At 42.7% G+C, this 21,092-nt stretch overlaps 1 protein-coding gene across 1 annotated transcript; it reads left to right on the top strand.

Moving 5' to 3' along the window:
• Positions 1–11,487: 11,487 nt before the first annotated feature.
• On the top strand, positions 11,488–12,570 carry LOC121599028 (3-oxoacyl-[acyl-carrier-protein] reductase FabG-like). The gene is made up of 2 exons (XM_041926501.1): positions 11,488–12,090; positions 12,180–12,570. The coding sequence occupies exons 1-2, from the start codon at positions 11,538–11,540 to the stop codon at positions 12,398–12,400; spliced, it is 774 nt and encodes a 257-aa protein (XP_041782435.1). The 5' UTR covers positions 11,488–11,537; the 3' UTR covers positions 12,401–12,570.
• Positions 12,571–21,092: the final 8,522 nt, after the last annotated feature.

Genomic DNA, 21,092 nt, shown 5'->3' with positions numbered 1-21,092 from the left:
CTAGTCATATTTCTTTGCAGGACCCGCCAGCACACGCCACCCGCGTGCGCCTACTGCGATGTGGAGCAGAAGAAGTTACTTCGATAGAACAAAAAGAAGTGCAAGAGAGAGAGAGAGAGAGAGAGAGTGAGAGAGCAAGAGAGGGGAGCAAAGTTGTGTAATTAGTTTTCCACGGTGGTTTTGGTTTAGTTTTTCTCTTCCCCCTTCTCCCTACCTTCTCCTGTCCACCAATCCAGTCTGTTAATGACTTGTGTGATGGTGGTGGTGGAAATTGTCACTAACGATCGTTTTCCTTTCCCCCTCCCCTGTTCCCTATCAACAACGAATCATTTCCCTCTGAAAAACGCGTGCGGTCGAGAATAGCTGCACCGAGCATGGAAGGAATCGGGGAGCATTTTTCTGTTTCCATCGGGTAAGAAGATTGAGTGCAGAGAAGTTGTCCGTTATCTCCGCTCCGCTACACACTCCGCTTATACGGTACGGTACGGACGGACGATAGTCTTCAACGACCGTTCCGTTTGACACGAGGTCGGTGGGACTTTCGTCCGTTTGTAAGGCCAGCTGCATCGAGAGTACTTCCAGTCTGTGTGTGAGTGTGTTTGGAATTAGTTTTTGTGTTTTTTTCTTCTGCCTTTTTTCCGTTCTGTGCGCCGAAGTGCGCCAGTGAAGTGAATATGTGAGCCGCTCTCCCCCGTGCATTAGAACTTTCGCGTACAGCAAATATCATTAATTGTTTTGTTCGAGTTCAAGCTGCGGCATGCTAGGGGAATGGTATAAGAAATAAGAACAATAATAGCATCAATAAATATGGTAAAGTTACATTCACAACAAATTCATTTGTGTCATTTATTACAGGAAGGCGCAGGGAATTGCGATCCACAAGCACCACAAATTCTCGATCGTAATGGGCATAAACAAAATGATTAATGAGAATACAACATCGAAATGTGAATGAGACTGTCCGTCTGTGACCTTGTGATTATACTTGATAGTCGTTTAAACTTTAAACTGTAGCTTAATGAGGTTCTAATAAAAGCTAATCGGAACCAAGGGGTTATTTTACGTTTTATTTCAATTTTTTGTACTGCTTAATTACCTCCTTATGAAACGGGATTGCAGTTATTTGGTCTTGATTGTTTAAGCTACCGCCGCCAAATATCTCAAGCATGTTTTATTTAAATTAGTTTTAATTATTCACTACTCAGCCTTGATGACAGATATTTAATTAAAATAAAATTAAATGAAATAAATAGACTGTTGGCTAGTTAAATCATGATTTTGGCAAAAGAATGATTTTAAAAAGATTTTAAATTACACTAAATACGATTTTATACAAGCAGCGTCCTACAAAGCCGTGTTATCGAGACTACTATCAGATTGTTGCTTATTCTTTTATACTTGAAGCATCGATGTCAGTCGTGCTGCTGATACTAACGACGTTTACTCATTTTAGTCGTTATTACATTCATCTAGTAGCCAGTCTGGTGGTACAGTCGTCAAGTCGTACGACTTAATAACAACATGCCCGTCAAGGGTTCAAGTCCCCAATGGCCCGTGCACCCATATGTAGGAGCCATACGTATTCTGCTATGGTAATAATTAAGTCACTGAAAGCCGAGCCCACTAGTAGTGGATACAGGCAGGCATTGACCCTTTCTAGTCCATCTAGCTTTCATTATCATCAGCATTATGAGAATAATCGTTCACTAGTGATCATAGTAAGCATTTTATAAATATATTTTTACACTTTGTTTTTTTTTAATGCCACTGAAATGTTTCGTTTTTTATTATTATCAAATAACAGCCCTATAGCAATTTAATTGTTCTTCTTTACATATTATTGATATTATTGTAATCAAGATTAAAATTTTTTTTATTGAAATAAAATTTAAAAAAAAATATAATCACTGAATCAAAAGCTTCCAGAATTCTCATTTTTTGCTTTGAAAAGGAATTACTACTTCATTTGTTAAGAAATAAAAAACAAACTTAAAACAACTTTTTCCTACCTCAACAGCGCCGTATTCTCTGCACTTCCGCCAAATTCACACGTATATAATACAATATTATCTCTCGGCACACCAAAATCAACACACACCTCAGCCCTCCCCGGTAGCTCTCGGTCCGGCACGGGTAAAACGGGTTCTGCAACGCACTCATCTCACTCGTCTGTTGATTTTCCGACCGGTGAAAATTAAGTCCAGTCTTCCGTCCGTACCCATACCCATAAGATCACCGGACAGAGCCGTCCAAACATTTGCACAGCAGACAGCCGGAGCCTGCGCTGCAAAGTAGTACAACACACCGGGTGCATGTGTGTCTGTCCACGTATTATAATATCTTCTTTTTCTCTCCCCCATTGCTTTCACAGAGGATTCAGAGGATTGTTTCCTTTCCAGCAAGTGCACGGAGTTGAAATGGGAAACATTTAGTTTTGTTTAAATTATCACATTTTACCCGAGCACCCTCTGTACCAACAATCTCGACGCACACACTCACACACACAGACAATCTGAAAGGTATGCAAATAGGATGTCCACCACGGGGATTGGAATGCCGCATTTAAATGTAACACACTTTCCCAATGCAGCTGACCTCACTTTACTCGATACCTCGGATTGAAATTAAATCATACCCGGTGGTTGTGGTAGTGGTAGGAGAAGAGAAGCCCTGGCTCATGTCAGCCGTACGCTCAAGCCAAAATAAATCCCTGCAAAGCTCGTGGCCCGCTCCTCTGCGTCCCTTTAAAATGGTGAGCGGGATGTTAAACTCGATTTTCTTTCATTTTATTGTTGTACGGGCGTTTAGGACGAAAAGAGATGAGTAGGCTGCGCTGCGCGGTGACTGTGTTAGAGTAACGACGAACCCCATTTCCCTTGACGCTGGGGAGAGAGAGAGAGAGCACGCGTGTGCTGCGCTGTGTGTAAGTAGGCAGGCTTCAACGTGAATGCACTTTGTACCTTCAACCCATTCTTCTCCTTATCTCTTCAACACTTTCCTTCCCCTTCCACCACCACAATCAACCGAAACGATATAAATTTTCCATCGTCTTGTGAATTGTTGATTTATAGCAGTTCATATAAAACAATATATATTTTCCCTCCTCCCCCCCCCCCCTAGCAACGTTGCCACCGGGTGTGCTCCGCCGCTATTTATGAGCGCTGAAAATGCAACCCCGATTTGGAAACCACCACCACCACCACCATCGTGTGTTGTACCATTTTTCACGTGTGTCTCTGTGTGTGTATGTGTGTGTGTGTGTACAGTATGCAAGGTATGCTACAAAATCCACGACCGTACAAACGCAGTAGGCAGTACGGGCACGTGCCCCATCAGCGTTTGTCCAAAATGGTGCTCTCTCTCTCTCTCTCTCTTTTACTTCTTTCCCTTCTGCTCCATTTTATTGTCCCTGTGGCTGTACCACGAACGCGGGGTATTTTCCACGATCAGCAAAAACGTATCCGAACACGCTGCATGGTACAGAAGTTGAAGAGTGAACAATAATAATAATAATAATAATAATAATAATAATAATAATAATAATAATATCCTTCTATGCACCCGAACATCCACTACATAACAGCATTATGGTCCATGGCAGCTTAAATCGTCACCGTTTTTCCCACTCCAACGATTGCAGCAGCGGCAGCAGCAGCAAGCCAGCTTTTTGTTGTTGTTGTTGTTGGCGCTATTTTGGGCTACCGCCTACCTTGACGGTAGGTGCACTTTTGGAAATTGTTCTACGTGCCAACCGTGCCTAGACGTGGCTATGGAGAACAGGGGCATCATGGGTACTTCATGAATGAGATAAAAGGCCTTTTTTTAAACACACATTTGAAATATCGAATAGCTTTGGTTATTTCGTGTTTTTTTTAGGATGGGAATAAAAAAAAAGTTCAATGCCGTATTTTAACGTGTATTTAGGTAAAAAAAATACCAAAATCAGATTGATGAGGTCGTTATGTACGGGTAGCAAATGTTCTATTAATGGATCAACTCTAAAAACCGCAATGTAAATCATTAATTACAATAAAATTTTGTTAAATTAAAAGCAACAACACTTTTTTTCAATAATTCAAATTCAAAATAATTCAAAAATCATTCTTCTGAGGAGTCGTTACACAACTTAGAGAGACAGTAATGTTAGAGAAAACCCAAGGTGCCTAGATGAACTAGAGGTGGGTCAATGGCTCTGATGTGAATAAAGCACGTAAAGGACAGTGTGTGAGTTGCTAAATAACTTCCAAGCTCCCCAGACTCCCAAGCTGTTAAATGAAAATTTGTCAAAGAACCGGACGAACCGACCTGTAGTAATTACTGGGAAACCTTGAGAAAACCAATGAAGGCGTTGCTATGAAGCATTCAAGAAATCTGGCATCCCTTGACCATTATTTTGGCTAACAGTCATTTAAAACTTTATCTTAGTAAATTTGGGCTGCCAAATACAATCATGCAGCTAAGAGAATGATCATCTTACCGTACAGCCAAGACATGGTGAAAAATACAGCAAAATTAACTGCAACCAGCAAAATTAACAACAACCAGCTGATGTGTAATGTAACCAAAAAAACGTGTAAATCGTAACTAAATCCATATTAGGCTTAAAAAATATCACAGGAAAACAAATTATCCAAAAAGCGGAAAATAAACAGTGGAAATCGCCAACAACTGATGATCCATTTTGACCTAATCTATTATTTTCAAAAAGTTTCGTTGTTGTATCACATTTAGAAATCATCAAAATAGTTTCAATAATTATATTAATTCTTCGGATAATTCTTTGTATTAAAAAAATTTATAAAATCTAATTGAATCCCGTCAACTTGCCACTACTGCCCCATACTGCCTTAAACAGGTTGACCATCGTACCTGGCTTGTGGACCGACCAACAAACAAACACACACACACATTAGCTATGCCCTTTTATTTTGAAAGCTTTTAGAGGATAAAATTTATATCCCCATTTTCGGCCAGTTCTTTGTAGCGGCGGTTTCCCCCCCCCCCCCCCCTCCGCTTCCCTTCTTTGTTTGCCGTTGTTCGATTGTTCTCTTTTTGTGCCCACTACATCACTTACGGCCTGCCTCTAAAGCTTTCCCGGTATTAGAAAGATGACCACAAACGCGGGGGTAGCCTCACTTAAATTGTTCTAAATCAAACAACAAAAAACCAGCGCTGCTCGTTGCAGTTGCCTCGTTTGTGTGGCCGACCAGCTCGACAACGATCGCGTCTAACGCTTTCCCGGGCTGGCAGCACTTTCCTATCAGCATCGGTGGACACCAAACGGGTTTGCATACGCCCTTGCCCTTTTGCGTGTCTCTGTGTGGATGGATTGGTTGGGATTTATAAATAAATCTAAGCGCTCTTCATTCCTTTTGACCTAAAACAACGCATTGTGCGCCCTCCGGATACCACCGTCTCTGAGGCAGAGTGCGAGACGGAGAGAGAGAGAGAGGGAAAGGGAGGAAGAAGAAAAGCTTTTCCCCCGTACGAAGCACACGCTGGCCGGAAATCGTTGCACGACAATTCTTCAAAACATTTCTCACCCAAAAACCGAAAATCGGATTTGTCTTGAAACGGGAAGGGTGACGACAAGGAGACAGCAGAAGGGACAGAAAGGTGACGCGAGGGAAAACCAAATACAGCGTGTCGGTTTCAGTGCCTGTCTGTATGTGTGTGTGTGTGTGTGTGTGTGTGAATGTGTCTTGCCCGATAAAAGCAAGCACGGGGGAAATTTTCTCTCTCTCTCTCTCTCCCTCATAGAGTTGAAGCCCGAGGTGCCAAAACACCGGGACAGTTGGAGGGAGGCACCTTCAGAAGACGCAGCTGTCAAAATTTTCAACACAACCGTTTGGAGCGGGAAGCGAACGAACGGTGAACAGGGGGTGCGCGAAAGAGGCGCTGGAAGGGGCGCGGAACGACGCTGTACAAATATTATGTATGTTTCTGCATTCGAAAGCAGATCATTTTCCTCCGGTTCTATTTTACGGCAGTCCAGCATTCCAGAGCTGGGGGATAAATTTGTGAAACGAATAAGGATGATTTCCCACTCCCGACTGGAAAGCAAACACGACATGATGGTGTATGTGAGAGTGTGTTTGAGTGTGTGTCGTTGTATTATTTTTCAAGGAAAACAACCTACTTTGATGATTGTGGTAGTGCTGATGCTGGAATGAACTTTAACCTTTTCCAATGCACATTAGCTAGCTTTGCTTTTGCGCCCTTTGGGATGGATATGGGTACAGCTTGCACGTTTCAAGCGGAAAACTACAAGATTTTACCCGAAAGCTAACTCGACACGTGATGTGTGCTTCACTTGCGCAAAGTGAATGCGCTCTGGGAGTAACGGTAGCGTTGGGGAGAAAATTAGAAATCCTACAGCAGTTGGTTTGATGTAAGCAATCAAACACTGGATTACCTTAGCATGGAGACACAGGTTTGTTGACTGAATGTATTTACTGCATTTATTTTAATTCCTCAGCGTGCAGGTAATATAGTTTATGCAATTCAACAAAACATTATCGTCAGTCCAAAACATAAGTGAAGACAAACAGGATCTTACAAAAAATTAAACTTAATCAACATTGTTAATTTTCAAGAAATTAATTGCCCTTCATTTGATTTGTCTGTTTGTGCTTTTTAGCCGGCACTGTGTAAAATTTAAATAAATACGAATTATGCAAACAATTATCTTGTAGAGCATTTTATGAAAAATGTAATGAAATGTATGTAAAAAAGACATCTGAAGGGAATTTCAATGTATTTTATTCAAATTATAGTAAGAAAAAACGGATACTTTTGTTCATAAACACAACCACTACTGTTCGCCCTATAGTTTTGCAGAAAAACTAAACTTAGTTAATGGTCTAATGAGAAAATATGATACGTCTTTTAGTTAGGAAGTATTGTTCTAACGAAATGGGAGCGTTTTGTTTTCTTCATTTTAACGTAATAAAAGCTCTCAGAATAATAAGTAAGTTTATATATTATTATGAATTATTGCACGTTGATTTTACAGCTTATGCAATTAATGATGTTTTTAGATGCAGGAATTAGCCTTTACCACACATTAAGTGATCGTTTTATTCGCCTCTCATCTACTCTACTATCTTTTTCTTCTTTTTTGCTTAACTACCGTCTCGGCTACGGATCTACCAGCTACACGTTAATTAATCGTAAAGCAGAACTACGCCAGCCTCGGCATCTCAAAAAATATAAATGCGTAATAATTATACAAGAACGTAACTGTATTTCTTCCCAACCGGAACAGAAGTTCGATCCGATCAATCAATACCACGTGGAAATTGGGCAAGGATATGGCTCTTCGAGTGTTCTTAGTGTACTGTTCAATTTTGCTTCCGATTACACAGTGCAATGTGAACATGTGTTTGATACTCCGATCCGAAATTGAGTAAAGGGTTTCCAACAAAAACGTAAAAAGAAACCAAAACTCACCACTTATCGTCTCTTACTGGCTACAATATTTATTTCTCGATTGCATTATAGTATCGATAAGAGACGCATCGTACTATCGATGAGTGTGACGTCAAAGTGAACGATGGTCGTCGCATCCGATCTTGGCTAACCTCTCTGCTATCTGTTTCGGTCGTTGTGCCTACCTACTAACACACTTGCAAATAGAAAAGGCCTATACAGGGTTTATTGCCAGTAGTGAATTTTAGATACTTGGTTACTTTGATGAGTTAGATGATCACCATACATTTATTTTATTACATTACATATTACATTCGTTGGCGCTAAATTTTGACTCCAAATTACCTATTTTTGTCTTAAAGGCGCCAATTTTCGACAGAACTTAATAACTTCTTTTAAATATTATAAAATATAACAATTTTTATGCCAATATTTTGATGCAGTGAAAAAAGTTCGCACATATTTTCAGGTGTAGGCCATTGTGGCTTAAGAATTGATAAAAATGTATTATTTTTTCTCAAAAATAAATCAAATTACACGGTTTTGGTATTGTTTTTGTGAGGTAAAATTACATTTGTTAAAAATCTGCTCAAATACGATGTACAATTATTATGATTCCTACAAGAAGTCACAAATTGATGACTTATAGACAAAACTAGGTGCGTTAGAGTCAAAAATGGATGCCTTAGAGCCAAAATTAGGTGGCTGCGACTGCATACTCAAGAGAAATTATAAAAGAAATTATCAGTAGTTGTATTCTAATTTACTACACAGCTTAACGCATTCAAAGCGCTTAACAACATCTTCACTACAATAAGCTTCCCGTTAGCTGCTATATTGAACCGTTGGCCCAGAAATTCTCGACCTCGAGCTACTCCATCTCAGTGAGCTGCCACATAACTGATCCGTCGCGATAGAACCTGAACGCAAATATGCTTCTCCCAAGCTGGCAGCATGGAAACGGTTTGCCAACTTACACGTAATGCAGAATAAATTTGATAATTGCGTTATCTCGCACCAATTATGGATGCATGCGCATCCATCCACACAAAACGGGGGGGGGTGTTTTGTTTGTAGAAGGGTTTGCCTATTTTGGTCGAATTATCCGCCCACAGCGCGCTACCGTTCGAAACCGAGAGCCAGCCAGCACAGGGGCTAGTCATACCAGCTTGTACCGTGCACGCTGGTGCAACTCGTTCCCACACGCCCGTTTCCACGTTCACGTTCAAATCACCAACCGGGCTGCAGAGCTGGATGGTTGAAATTTAGAACCGTTTTAGAAATGGGGTAAAACGTTCCCTTATAGCAACCAGCCATCCCAAAAGAGAGGACGCGCTCTAGGAAATGCCGGTCTCCGTACTACGCAGATTGAGCCGGACGCTTCACGACAACAATAATATCGCGTTTCAATCCCCTTCGGTGCGATGCTTTTAACGTACCCGCGTGGAAAAGCTTCCCTCGGCGGAGCACGGGCACGTTGAAACTCGTTCGCGTTCATGTATGCAAATTACACTTAACCATATTATCATCCCACCCAATCCCACCGCGCTCAAAGCCAGCGCCCTACCGTGCGCTGCTGCACCACCGGAACGTCATCATTATTTCGCCATTTTTCGGGTATGCAAATATGGTAGTTTAATTCGTTGTCAGCAACAGATAAAATTTTAAATTCCATTTCAAAACCCGCCCGGTAGTGGGCCGCGTGGGTGGGTAGTAGCCGGTGAAAACGGAGAACGGTTCGCGCGCACGCTTTGCAGACGATTCATTTGATATTTTATCAATATTAAAAAGATATTAACACTACGGGCCCGTTCGGTGGCTGATTCGGCAAAATCGACGACGGTGGTAGTGATGGTGGTGATGGTGCTGCTGTCCGATGTTGGGTGGGATATTCCTTCCAGTTCTCGGGTTTTCGAAATGACACGAAATAATGAGTTGACCACAGCTAGAGAAGGGAGCGCGATGCGCGTTTGAATAAAGCTCATGAAAGCAGCTCCCCCTTCTGTAACATATGCATTTGCAGACCAAAAGTTGTATGTTGATAAGGGCTAGGGGGTGATGGACCATGGGAGAAAGTATTAAATAAATATCAACAACGATTGTTTTTAAAAGCGAATCCATTATAACACATTTTCAATGGGCAATGTATGTGGCAGAATCATGGAAGGAAAATTGGAATGAAGGTAATTTAAATTTAAAACATTGTCAATTGGTTGGCGATTTCATCTTGGATTTGCAATATTTTTTTATTCAAAAGTCCATTTTAGCATATACTAAGCTTGATTGCTTTTTTGAGTTATATTCCATGTATTCAAAATACAGCTAATCAATATAGTATAAGAACTCATTTTACTCAGCAGATACTCAGCAGATACTGCTAGGCTGAAGATCAAAGCGAAGGAGTTGATGCTGTTAAAAGACCAGACACAGCTTCCATTCCCACTAGGCCACTACAAAGACCAAAACACAAGGAAGACAATTGTATGCTCAAACAATCGCGATTCCGGCGCTCCTACTAATATATTTAATTCTTTGCATTTCATTTGAACGCACTGAAATAATGGAAAAATAGTGATGAACTTCCAAAAACAAGGGTAAAACTATAATTGTATCCTACCTTATTCCCTTGGTTCGTTACGTTTCGATTGATACACGAGTCTTCTGAACCTTGCTTACACTAACCCAAACAGTTGACTTGAGTTGATTTGATGACAGTTTTGAATGCAATAAATCTCTATTTTAATTTAAAATATTTTTAGAAATATCCTCCTTTAGTAAAGATGTGGAACACTCGACCAAACTCTAGGAAACACCTGTATATCGGATCATCATAGACTCTTGTAAAACATAGTACAGGTATTCCCCGATATACGCCATACTCGATATACGCGATATTCTAAACTTGACATTTGTTTGAGCAAATTGTACTGATTTGACACATCAATTGTCAAAAGCCCTTCCCTTTTGGTCTAATTTAAAATACCATTTTCAAAGGTACAAAATTGTATTTTTCAGTTAAAAACAAATCAAATAACTAATGCAGAGGATAAAACCAACGACTTCAAGCAAAATTATACAAAAATTCGCTATAATTCCACCGAAAAATTCGAAATTCGATATAAGTGAATATTCGAGGTACGCAATTTCCTCATGTCCGCATTGATAGCGTATATCGGGGAATACCTGTATACCTGTATCTGTAAAGCTTTAAATAAATAAAATCCTGTAAATAACTAAATACATGCATTTTGTTCTTAATGCAGAGTGTAATATAACCACAGCTATTAATACAGTGAAATCTCTTTAAGAAGAAGTTTCTCCAAAACGAATTATTTCTCTAAGATGAACAACTTGACAGTTGTCGTCATGGATACTCCATTATATCACGTACGTTTTGTTGGCCTTCTTTGATGAAACTGTAAGTCCCTTAAGAATTCACCTTAGAGAGACTTCGCTGTATTCCTATTCCTCATTCGAAAGTTAATTTCAAAGAACCGTTGATAAGATAACGGTTACTAAATTAGTTTTCAAACAGTAGCAATTGCACATACAGTCTGATCTTCAAAAAGAATACGTTTTAGATGAATTATTATCATCGGCAACAAGTTTTACTCCAGAAATAACAACTATATTGACAGAAATATTTATTGTACCGATTGTTGTGATTGAGTTGTCCAATGTTTTGCCAACAGCAGGCCACTGCACTCATATGCTTATCATCTTAACGGCACACCCCATTGTCTTGTAGATACTATTGCGAAGATCTCAAAACCTCACCCGTTCCCAGTCCAACTGAATCAAGCAACGGTGTGCGTGCATTGCAGGTCGTTTTCGAACACGCCAAGCGGGACCTTCCCTATGTGCCGATTGCAAACAAACCGGTGAGCCGAATGTTCAACATGCCCATTCAATATCACCTGCTATTTTTGTTCCGTTTATCTCACACACATACAAACACACCTGTACACCTCATCATACAAGAAACAGTGCTATCATCTGTGCAAACCTGATAAGATAGCGACAGTATCACGGCCATTTAAAAAGAAACAGTACAGCGCTCGTTTCACGTACCATCCAGTTATCGTACCATCGTCGTCGGGCTAGGAATGGATTTCACCGGCAAGGTTGTGCTCATCACCGGAGCTAGCTCGGGCATTGGAGCTGCCACGGCCAAATATCTCACAAATCTCGGCGCATCCTGTGTGCTTGCTGCCCGGAACGAAGCGAAGCTAGCCGAAGTTTGCAAGGAGTGTGCTGCCCTGGGCAAGGCGACTCCGCTTACCGTCGTGACGGACGTGACGAAGCGGGCGGATCTCGAGCGGCTCCTCAAGCTGACCATCGCCAAGTACGGCCGGCTGGATGTGTTGGTAAACAATGCGGGCAAAGGGGCGGGCGGCAGCATCGAGGAAGCCGACCTGGACCAGTTCGATGACATACTCGACACGAACCTGCGGTCGGTGTTTGCGCTGACCAAGCTGGCCCTGCCCCATCTGCTCGCGGCCAAGGGGAACATCGTGAACGTGTCGAGTGTGGCCGGCACGAACTCGTTCCACAACGCGCTGTCGTACTGCGTTTCCAAGGCGGCACTCGATCAGTTCACGCGCTGCACCGCGCTGGATCTGGCCGCGAAGGGTGTGCGCGTCAACTCCGTCAATCCGGGTGAGTGTGTGGAGAACAAGAGCGTTTCTCCCAAGAGACAGTGCGTTACGTTATCATCATCATCCTGCTTTTTCGCACCACATTTGCAGCGGTCATTGTGACCAACTTCCACAAAGCGATCGGCATGGAGGACGAAGCGTACGCCGCCTATCTGAAGCACTGCGAAACGACGCACCCGTTGGGGCGCGTCGGAACTGGGGAGGAGGTGGCGGCTTCGATCGCATTCCTGGCCTGTGATGCGACGGCCAGCTTCACCACCGGCACCTGTCTGCGGGTGGACGGTGGAAAGCACATCCTGACGCCGCGGTGAAATGTCTATCAATCACGCATCACGGATGAGAATGGAACGAACGGGATTGGTTGAATCACATTCCAGAAACATTCTTTGAATGCTTCGCATTAGATAAGCTTTGTAGCGATGTGACGATGTACCAAACAGAGGGAAAACATAAATACACGATGTTGCGTAATTAATCTTCATTGCAGGAATATAATTGTTTAACATTTATGGTAATGGAAGCTATTCACAATTCGTTCTGCACTAATTCCACAGGTCGTTTTTTTACAGTTTTTCACCAATTAAGAGAATTTTTGCCTTAAAATGCTTGGTACTCCAGTGTTTCATATTAGAACAACATTTGGACAATTTAGAAGAAGAGCTTTTCGAAACAGCAACACTATTTTTATTTACTACTTTTTATAGCATTCTCCTCTAGATGCCTGCGTCGTTGTGCCGAAACATTCGGCAGCAGCGCCATCTAGAGGATCTTTTCGTACTTTCTACTTACTAAGTGACAGCTCTGGCACGCTGTTGATAAAGCTGTCTCTTTAGTGAATCTTTTGTGATCGTCACTGAATTTCATGATACTCGTTTTTGACAGGCAAGTTGGAAATTCCAGTTGTATTTAAAACAAATGATACAGCTAATTGAAGATAATTAGCAAACGATAACTTTTTTCCACTCAGAGACGTATGTTTCATAATAAACTATAAGTATGTTAGAGAAAATGTGTCAAAAATGTTGATTTTCTACTATGATCCGTGTGAGACGATTACCATTCCATTACCTTTCAAACAAAATTGCATTACCTTACTCAACCGGACAACGGTTTTCGTCAACAGCTTTCCACTGTTTAACTATTAATATGCAATGCGAGTAATTAAATTTAGAATGAAATGATTATCATTTATGACAGTTGATAAAATGTGTGAAATTAGTCACAAAATCCACAAAAAGTATGAATAATATATGGAACCGTTTCACTTCACGAAAAATTTGGAAAAAAACTTATGCTCTGATAGACAAGGTTCCCTAAATAAAGCAATAAAAGGACAACAATAGTACACCCAATGACAACATGGTTTAACAGTGTTGTAAGGCTTCTTGAGCTTCAAGTTAGCGTTTGTTCAGAACAACAAAAGCATTGCCAGAGCAATTTGGCAGAAATTCCTTGGGTTAAGCAAAAAAACAATAAACGAAACGTGAGACGTCTCTAATAACCCTACATCATAAGTGTAAGGTTCACGGCCTACTCCGGCTGGTGGACTGTGGGAGAGGTGCTTCTTAAGCACAAGTCTTGGAGGAGGCTGGCACCTTAAATGGAGATTCAGCTTTTTCTTGCCGCGCATTCCTTTTAAAGGTCTTGCTACTCTTAAGACAAATCAAATTCCTTCTTTGATGCAATGCTTTTGCAAAAGAAAAAAAATTATACTTTGTTGGAACTCATTTGGGGGATGGGTTTGTTTGAGATTTTTCCGTCTAACAACGAATAATTGTCCGGAATATCGGTTAAATACTTTAGAGAAAAAAACTCCTAAAATTCTAACTAAATTTTCAAATTCACTTTTGTGTGAAAATAGCAGCTTTAAATAGTTCGTTGACTTGATTCATTTTGTGAATGATTGCATACTTTCAGGCGAACCTACGCACTTTTAACCTGGAAAGGTAACGCAACTAAATTAATAACCGTATCCTTCACCAATAATTGCCTGTCAAAAGAAGGACTCACTGCTGCAAGTAGCAAACTCAACCAGAAGGCCAGATCATTGCTAGCAAATGTACACCACCCCCCCCCCCACCTCCCGCCCTTCCGCCAAACCGATAACGAGTTGATGATGGCGATGTTTGTCGATCACAGACACACACACACCTACTATGGACAGAGGCACCTGGTGTCGATGCAAACCAGCAAAGCGAGATTATTGCCGCTCGCAAGATTAAACATTTTGGTGCTCGATTGCGGACGTAGGGAAACGACGCAAGCACGACGACGATGACGACGATGACGACGACGACGACGACATCATCCACCGGAAACACGCCACCGGGAACACTTCATTAATCGCACTTTCGCAGCGAAGCGGTTCGCAAAGCGGCAGACCGTTACGGTACACAGCCAAAGATCACTCAGCAAATTGGCACGAATATATTATGCGCTCGTCTGCACTTCTGTGTGCCGTCAGGTTTAAGGCTTCCGACCGTGCAGACACACACACACACAGCCAGAGGCCAGCGGAACTTCATTTGTCTTGGAAGAGCAAATTCTTGGACAGCGCCGGTTTAAGCATCCTCTCCAGGATGCGCGAGGAGAGTGTGTTTGTCTTTGCCGGTGGAGATTTCAATCTCGCCCGGTGTACGGGACGGGCTGGACATTGCAAAACTCCCGGCCATGGCCCGGCCTGCCAGCGTAGAGTGAGATCTTACCACCACCACCACGGTGGTTGGACGCTAGCCATCGAAAGGTTTATGTCTTGTTCGTCTCATTTATTCCCAAGCAGCAACGGCCGGGCCAGGATTCCACACACTCCGCAACACGGATCGGATCCCGCTTTGGTGGGACGCGCCCACCGTGAGCGGGGACATTAATTTTCCGGCACAACGATGCACCGGGTCCGAGCGTGCTCGGAAAAGGGGACCCCGGGACCGTCATTTCGGTACGGCTGGCTCACCCCGGGGGTTGGCTCACTTTATGGTGAACCCCAAAAACCCAGACTCTCACGGCAACGGCATGCGAGATGCATCTTAAGCAAACATAAACAGAAGGCACCGAATAAATAACACTTTATCCTTTTAACCGTGTCGTTTCCGGGCCGTGTGTGTGTGTGTGTGTGTGTGTGTGTGTGTGTGTGTGTGTGCAAGGCTGCCCGTTTGCTGGACGCAGGTCGCTGGTGCGATGTTTATCTCCGGGGCGTTTTCAGAGGAAAGCAAAGCTGGGCAAACCTGCCCGCCTGGCGCTTGGCGCTTGGTGCTGCAACTGCTCGCGTCTGCCTCGACTGCCTCGCACAAGCTTTTCGCGATTCATTGCGGCGATAGAAAGACAAACGGTGAAACATGGGCAGCCGGCACCTCGCCGTAGTGCTGTTTCCACTCGATATGCACTCAATTTGATGCCCGTTTTTCGGCGGGTTCGGAGGGAAGGGACCCGGTATCCGGTAATGGACCGGCAAACCGGCTGTTCTACCGTACGCAGCCGTTCCCGTATCGATGTGTGGAAAACCCCCGGCACCGGGGAACCCGTTTCGGGTACAATCGCGGTGGAATTTATCGTCGCTCATCAATAATCCGCTAGCATTTTGCGGGAAGACTTGTGCCTTTCGGTCTCTCTATGTGCTTCTGTCTCTCTCTCTCAGTTAGTTTCTATCGCCACAACTACACTATTTTGCTACTATCATAGCGATCCTATCGCGGCTGAGCCGGGCACAAAACGCACCCATGGATTCGAGGTTCGTGCCGTTCGCAGCCGCTCCCGGCGATGGCGACGAACCCGGTCACAAACGGGATCCCATTTGTCAGGGACACAACACTGCCGGCGGAACAAGCCAGCAGAACCAAACAACAAAAAATAAACGTGTAGAAAGAATTAGAAAAAGAACGGTAGCATTTGTTGTACCGGAAACATGTCGAATTTGGGGCGAATCACTTGCCCAAGCTGCTGCTGCTGCAGCGAATGTTTGAACATTGCACGAACGATTTGTGAACGAGCTCGCGTGAACGATCGACGGGCAGCTTTGCGATGGGAATATTTAGTGCCCGCTAAACGTAGCGTAGCTTTGCCCGCCACTTAACAAACCGCGATAAGACTAACACAGAACAGCATTTTCTATGTGAGTGTTCTTTTTTTGTGATTGCGTTTGGAAGGGAAAGCAACACAAAAAAAGAACCTTCAAATGTAGGACAATTTAGTGCAGTTACTCTGCAAGCTGTCATTGCTATTGGTCAGAACTGGCTTTGCTTTACTAAACCCCCCCCCCCCCCTCACCACCCCATATCTCACTCCGAGTAATGTCCGGAAGTGCACGTTGCATTATGCACCACGGGTAGAGCCCATCTCAGCCCATCTCTCTAAATCATTCATTTGTTTTATCAACTGAGAAGTGTGGTCGTTGGTGAAAGAGGAAAGAGAGAGAAAAAAAGAAACAACACTCCCAAGGGCCAGCCCGTAAACTGTGGTAAGCGGCTGTTAGCGGGGGGGTTAGGAGCGGATGGTACAAATTGATTTACAACCGATATCACGCAAGATTGGCTTCGAAAGGCAACGAAGGGGCGCTGCACGCAAGCGGGAAGCGAGGAGCGGGCATGTTAATTAGCTTGCAAAACCGTATGGAGGATGCAAATGTTGGAAACTGTTCCACCTTCCGGTTGTGTTTCAAATTAGCGATTCAAATGCTTTCGCTATCAATAATTCATACCTCGATGGCGGGAGGCAGGGGCGCATAAATCGTACAGCCGGTCGTATTATTATCAGGCCCCATCCACCTTCTCCTTCTCCTTCTTCTCTCGGGTTGATCGTAGATTGTTTCACGATTTCATTTGTTTGTAATTGAGCAGGAGGGGGAGCTGACATGGGGAGGAAGGTGTAATTTTTCCCCTTTCTACACAGAAACGCTCTCTACTGAATTGAACTGTGAAGCATACGCTGTGAGGATAAGCGGGACAAACAAGCAAAAAACCTGACCTACGACTTAATAGGCTTCTATCCGAGAGCTATCATATAATAAATTAATTCAATTCCTGTTCAAACAGTAAATTGTGACCCTGTAACATATAATCGGTGCGGGTAAGGTTTAACGAGTTATCCTGTTAATGGGTCAAATGAGGGTTTAGCTGAATAGGTTAGTGAAAACAAAGTAGGGAAAAAGAGAGCTTAAGAATAGTGGATAGTTTAGCTTTCTTCAGGCGAAATAAGTGACGTGTTACACAGTAAAGGGTACACATAGTTTGGCAAGTAACGTTTCAAGTTTTAAGCAAATCCTTCAACGGTTCAACGCTCTGCTAAAGATAGGGAACAGACATAGCTGACAACGTCGAATATTATTCAAATAAGATCCACTTTTAAGCTGAAATTGCAACGATGTGCTTGGTTTGAGGGACAGGGAACATAGTTTTAATACGTAAGGCAAGCTTTTAAACGCTTTTAGAAAGATTGATTTGTTTGAGAAGATCCCATTTACATGGAGGCAGTCCCGTAAACCCGTACGACTTTCAAACATTCCCGTCTTGGATTCAAGCCTCAAATTAGATGTTTCCCCCTTAGCAAGGACTGAGTCTTCGGCTTAGTGGTACTTATTAAGTCTCGAAAGTCAGTAGTGTATAGGCTGCGATGACTACGTAGATCGTTACGACAAACAGAAGAAGAATATCCCATGTCGACTTGCCTTCGTTCGAATTTTTCCACTGTATTAAGATTCAATTCAGGTCTCTCTATTTTTCTATTTTCAAAATCTCAGACTCAGTTTTAGCCTCTGTATTTATTTTAACGCGTTAGATATCTTGTTTTACCTCATTTTAAAACTCAAAACAATAGTTGGTTTGATTTTTGATAAGTTATTTTTTGAATTACTTTTAGTTTAGTTTAGTTTTATAGCTGTCCTTCAACTAGTCATTCTTGCACACACTACTTCCACTTTCGCAGTCTTTAAAGCTGCAACAAGATGGATAAATTTCAACAAAAGTGGTATGGTTCTTAAACGCATCATGCACTGCCAACTCCCCACCGGATACCGGCCAGAAAGGTAATAGCTTTATTTATAACAACGACATTTCGCAAAACTGACCATTAAGCGGAACGTGCCCCATTGCCCGAGACAACGCTGACAACGCTGTGAAGGATGTTTCCATGTGGCATAAAAAATGGATAAAAATACACAACAGACTCAGTGTCGGTGGGCGCGTGTAAAACGATCCAAACCTTTCCCCCACAATGGTCGCCCGATGTGCCCTCCGACGACATGTCCTCTGTCAACACCTCACGGGGAGTCAATCACCCTTCGGTCCATGCCCATGCAAAACAAAAAAGACTGTTGAGTGCTTTCCCAAACCAACCCAACCTTACAACCAACCAAAAAACATCAGCAGCAAGCATCCATGCTACCTTTCGTCGAGTTCGGTTCCGTTGCTTCTTGCACGTGCATCATCAGAAACCAGCGGACCATCCACGAGACGACGAACCCGAACTGCCTACACGCACACACGACACCGGGAGAAAGGTTGGGTTGATTCCTTTCACCAATATCCTTTCTTGTTATACGGTTTCCCACTTATCGGTGGGGCCGATCTGCAGCAAGCGTGCCCCGAAAAATGGGTGCGTGTAGTTATTGCATCGACCCCCGCGATCCTTTCCGCTCTCCCCACGAAGATCTCCGGGCACTAGGAGGGGGGAGAGGCCTTTTAATTTTCGGCCCTTGCGTGTGAGTGTGCTACCTTTTTTTTTCGCCGTAGCTTACGTGCTACGGTGCTGCATGATGACGTGCCGTTTTTTCGCTTTAATCGACCCCTAAACCCTTCCCAGACGCAAAAACGCGCCCGTCTACGTTCTCCCAACCCAACCCCAGCCAGCCAGCCAGCAAATAGTGTGGCGTGTGATGTGTGGAAGGGGTTTCCATGCTTCTTCTTCTTCCTTTTTTTGCACACTAACACGTATGTGCGTTTGTCAGGCTACAAAACTCGTTTCACGAGAGAACACGATCACGGAACACAAATCCCTCACACAGGGAGCACGGTTTCTTGCTTTGTACTTTGTCATTTGCCACGACGCTGCAAGGTGGCAATCCTTTTTCGTGTGCTGCTTTACTGCCCTTACTACGTTTTCCATGTTCCCTTTACTAGCTTCCAAGTGCTGGCGAAACCAAGCGGAGTTGTCCCAGTTTTTTGGGGCGTGTTTCGCCAGCGTTTGAGTGTGATTAGTGAGGTTGCGTTAGGAAGAAGCGTCCACCCGGGTGGCGGAGGAGGAGCGGTAGCAGGATCACGTTAAATTAATTGCATTACCACGCGTGTAAGTGGCTACACGTTCGTGTGTGTGTGTGTGTGTGTGTGTGTGTGTGGCTCGTAGTGTTGGAAGTGGTCTTTTAGTTCCACCGGCTCAGGAATCACGCAGGTCGTGGTCAGTTGCAGCCCGTAACGTGTGGGTTACGGTTGCGTGCACACACAAGGATATAACGAGGACAGGACAGGGCTCAGTAGCTTTGGAGAAGTGTTGAACATTATGTGTGGGACTGTATATTCGTAGATATATTATGGGCAGTGGATTAGAATGCTTGTAAAACTATCTTTTTCATCAAATCAATTTAATTAATTTTCCTAATTTCAAATGCCTGTACCCAATACTTAGTCCCTAAATCTAAAACGTTCAAAATTAGGTGTATTAACAACTAAGTATAGTTTAAGAAAAGTGATGCACTAAAATGTTGTGTATTACTAAGTTATAGTTAAATAGAAATAGTTTACAATATAAAGTAAAGTTATCAAAAAATAGCAAAAATTTAAACAGGAAATAAAACATAATTTAAATAATTCATTAATATAGAGCCCCTTTCTCTTTTAAGTTCGTAAGCTAAAATTTCAGCCTGTCAGCTGTTTGCATTGTATAGCAGTTTTCGAGCAGCTAGTAAAGTGAGTATAATATACAGGTGGGCTCATCCCAAGGTGTATGTATTTAGAAGGTTGATTTTTATCGTACAATATACTCTTAAAATCTTCATTCTATTCATTAAAAGCTCTACAATACACGCGAATACAGCTAATTGTAAGCGGAATCAAATCAAATCTGAACGACTTTTAACATCCATTTTTGTTTCGATACAACAGAACGAGGACGACCTGATCCCTTTCATGCACCTTGGGAAGAATGAAAAACACGACATTTTTTCGAGCAGGTACTCGAATCTAATTCCAGGTTTGAGGCTGGAATAATCTAGACTGAAAATCGCAGGCTAGTTTTGTGGGTGGATTTCTATGGAGCGTTGACATGATTTCAGCTTCCAACTGTCAAACTCCATATGAAAAAGCTGACTAGAACCGTGAAGGGCCGCATAATATTTCACAAAGAAGTCGTGGCTTAAATAATGTAATGCATCTGAATGATTCAATAATGACAGTGACAATAGTGACAAAATATTTTCGAGTAAATTTATAACAATTTCTAATCATTTTATCACCTGTATTTGTTTATTTAAAAATAAATTCTTGCATCGTTCATTTGCGGAAACATGCTTTCAACCCTTTAAGCGTACGAAAATACTTAAATCCCGACCGTTCCTGTAATCGTTGGAAGCTTATCACAACATTATGCTTACTTTCACTGAGGCATATTACTGCATGGTATGGGAGTTTTAACTATTATTTTATCATTCTGACCTGCTACCTGCTGACTTTTGGCTGTTTATTTTAGTGCACTTGCCCGCGTGAATAGGTCGGCGGGTGGTAAAACCAGTAGCTTGTCTTTTTCCATTAGTGAATTTTCACCAACATTGCAATAAACACAATGCTTCGAAGTTGAAGAAACCCTCCACATTGAAATACCCAGAATGTACTAAACAAAAAAAAAAGGTAACATGATTTCATTCACGGCATCGTGTGGCGCCGTCGGGCTTTCCGCTTCGGCGAAGTTGCGTGACGTCCCATGCTAAGTAGCGTCCGAACCGTGGAAGGGCAAGACGGTAGGCTTAGAACGGGGGGACTTTTCGGTGAAAAATCGCTGTGGTGCTGAAAAGTACCGTCCATCGAG

This window comes from Anopheles merus, chromosome 3L (genome assembly GCF_017562075.2).
Source record: "Anopheles merus strain MAF chromosome 3L, AmerM5.1, whole genome shotgun sequence".
Classification (NCBI taxonomy): Eukaryota; Metazoa; Arthropoda; class Insecta; order Diptera; family Culicidae; genus Anopheles; species Anopheles merus.
This window is presented reverse-complemented; position numbering and strand designations above follow the sequence as displayed.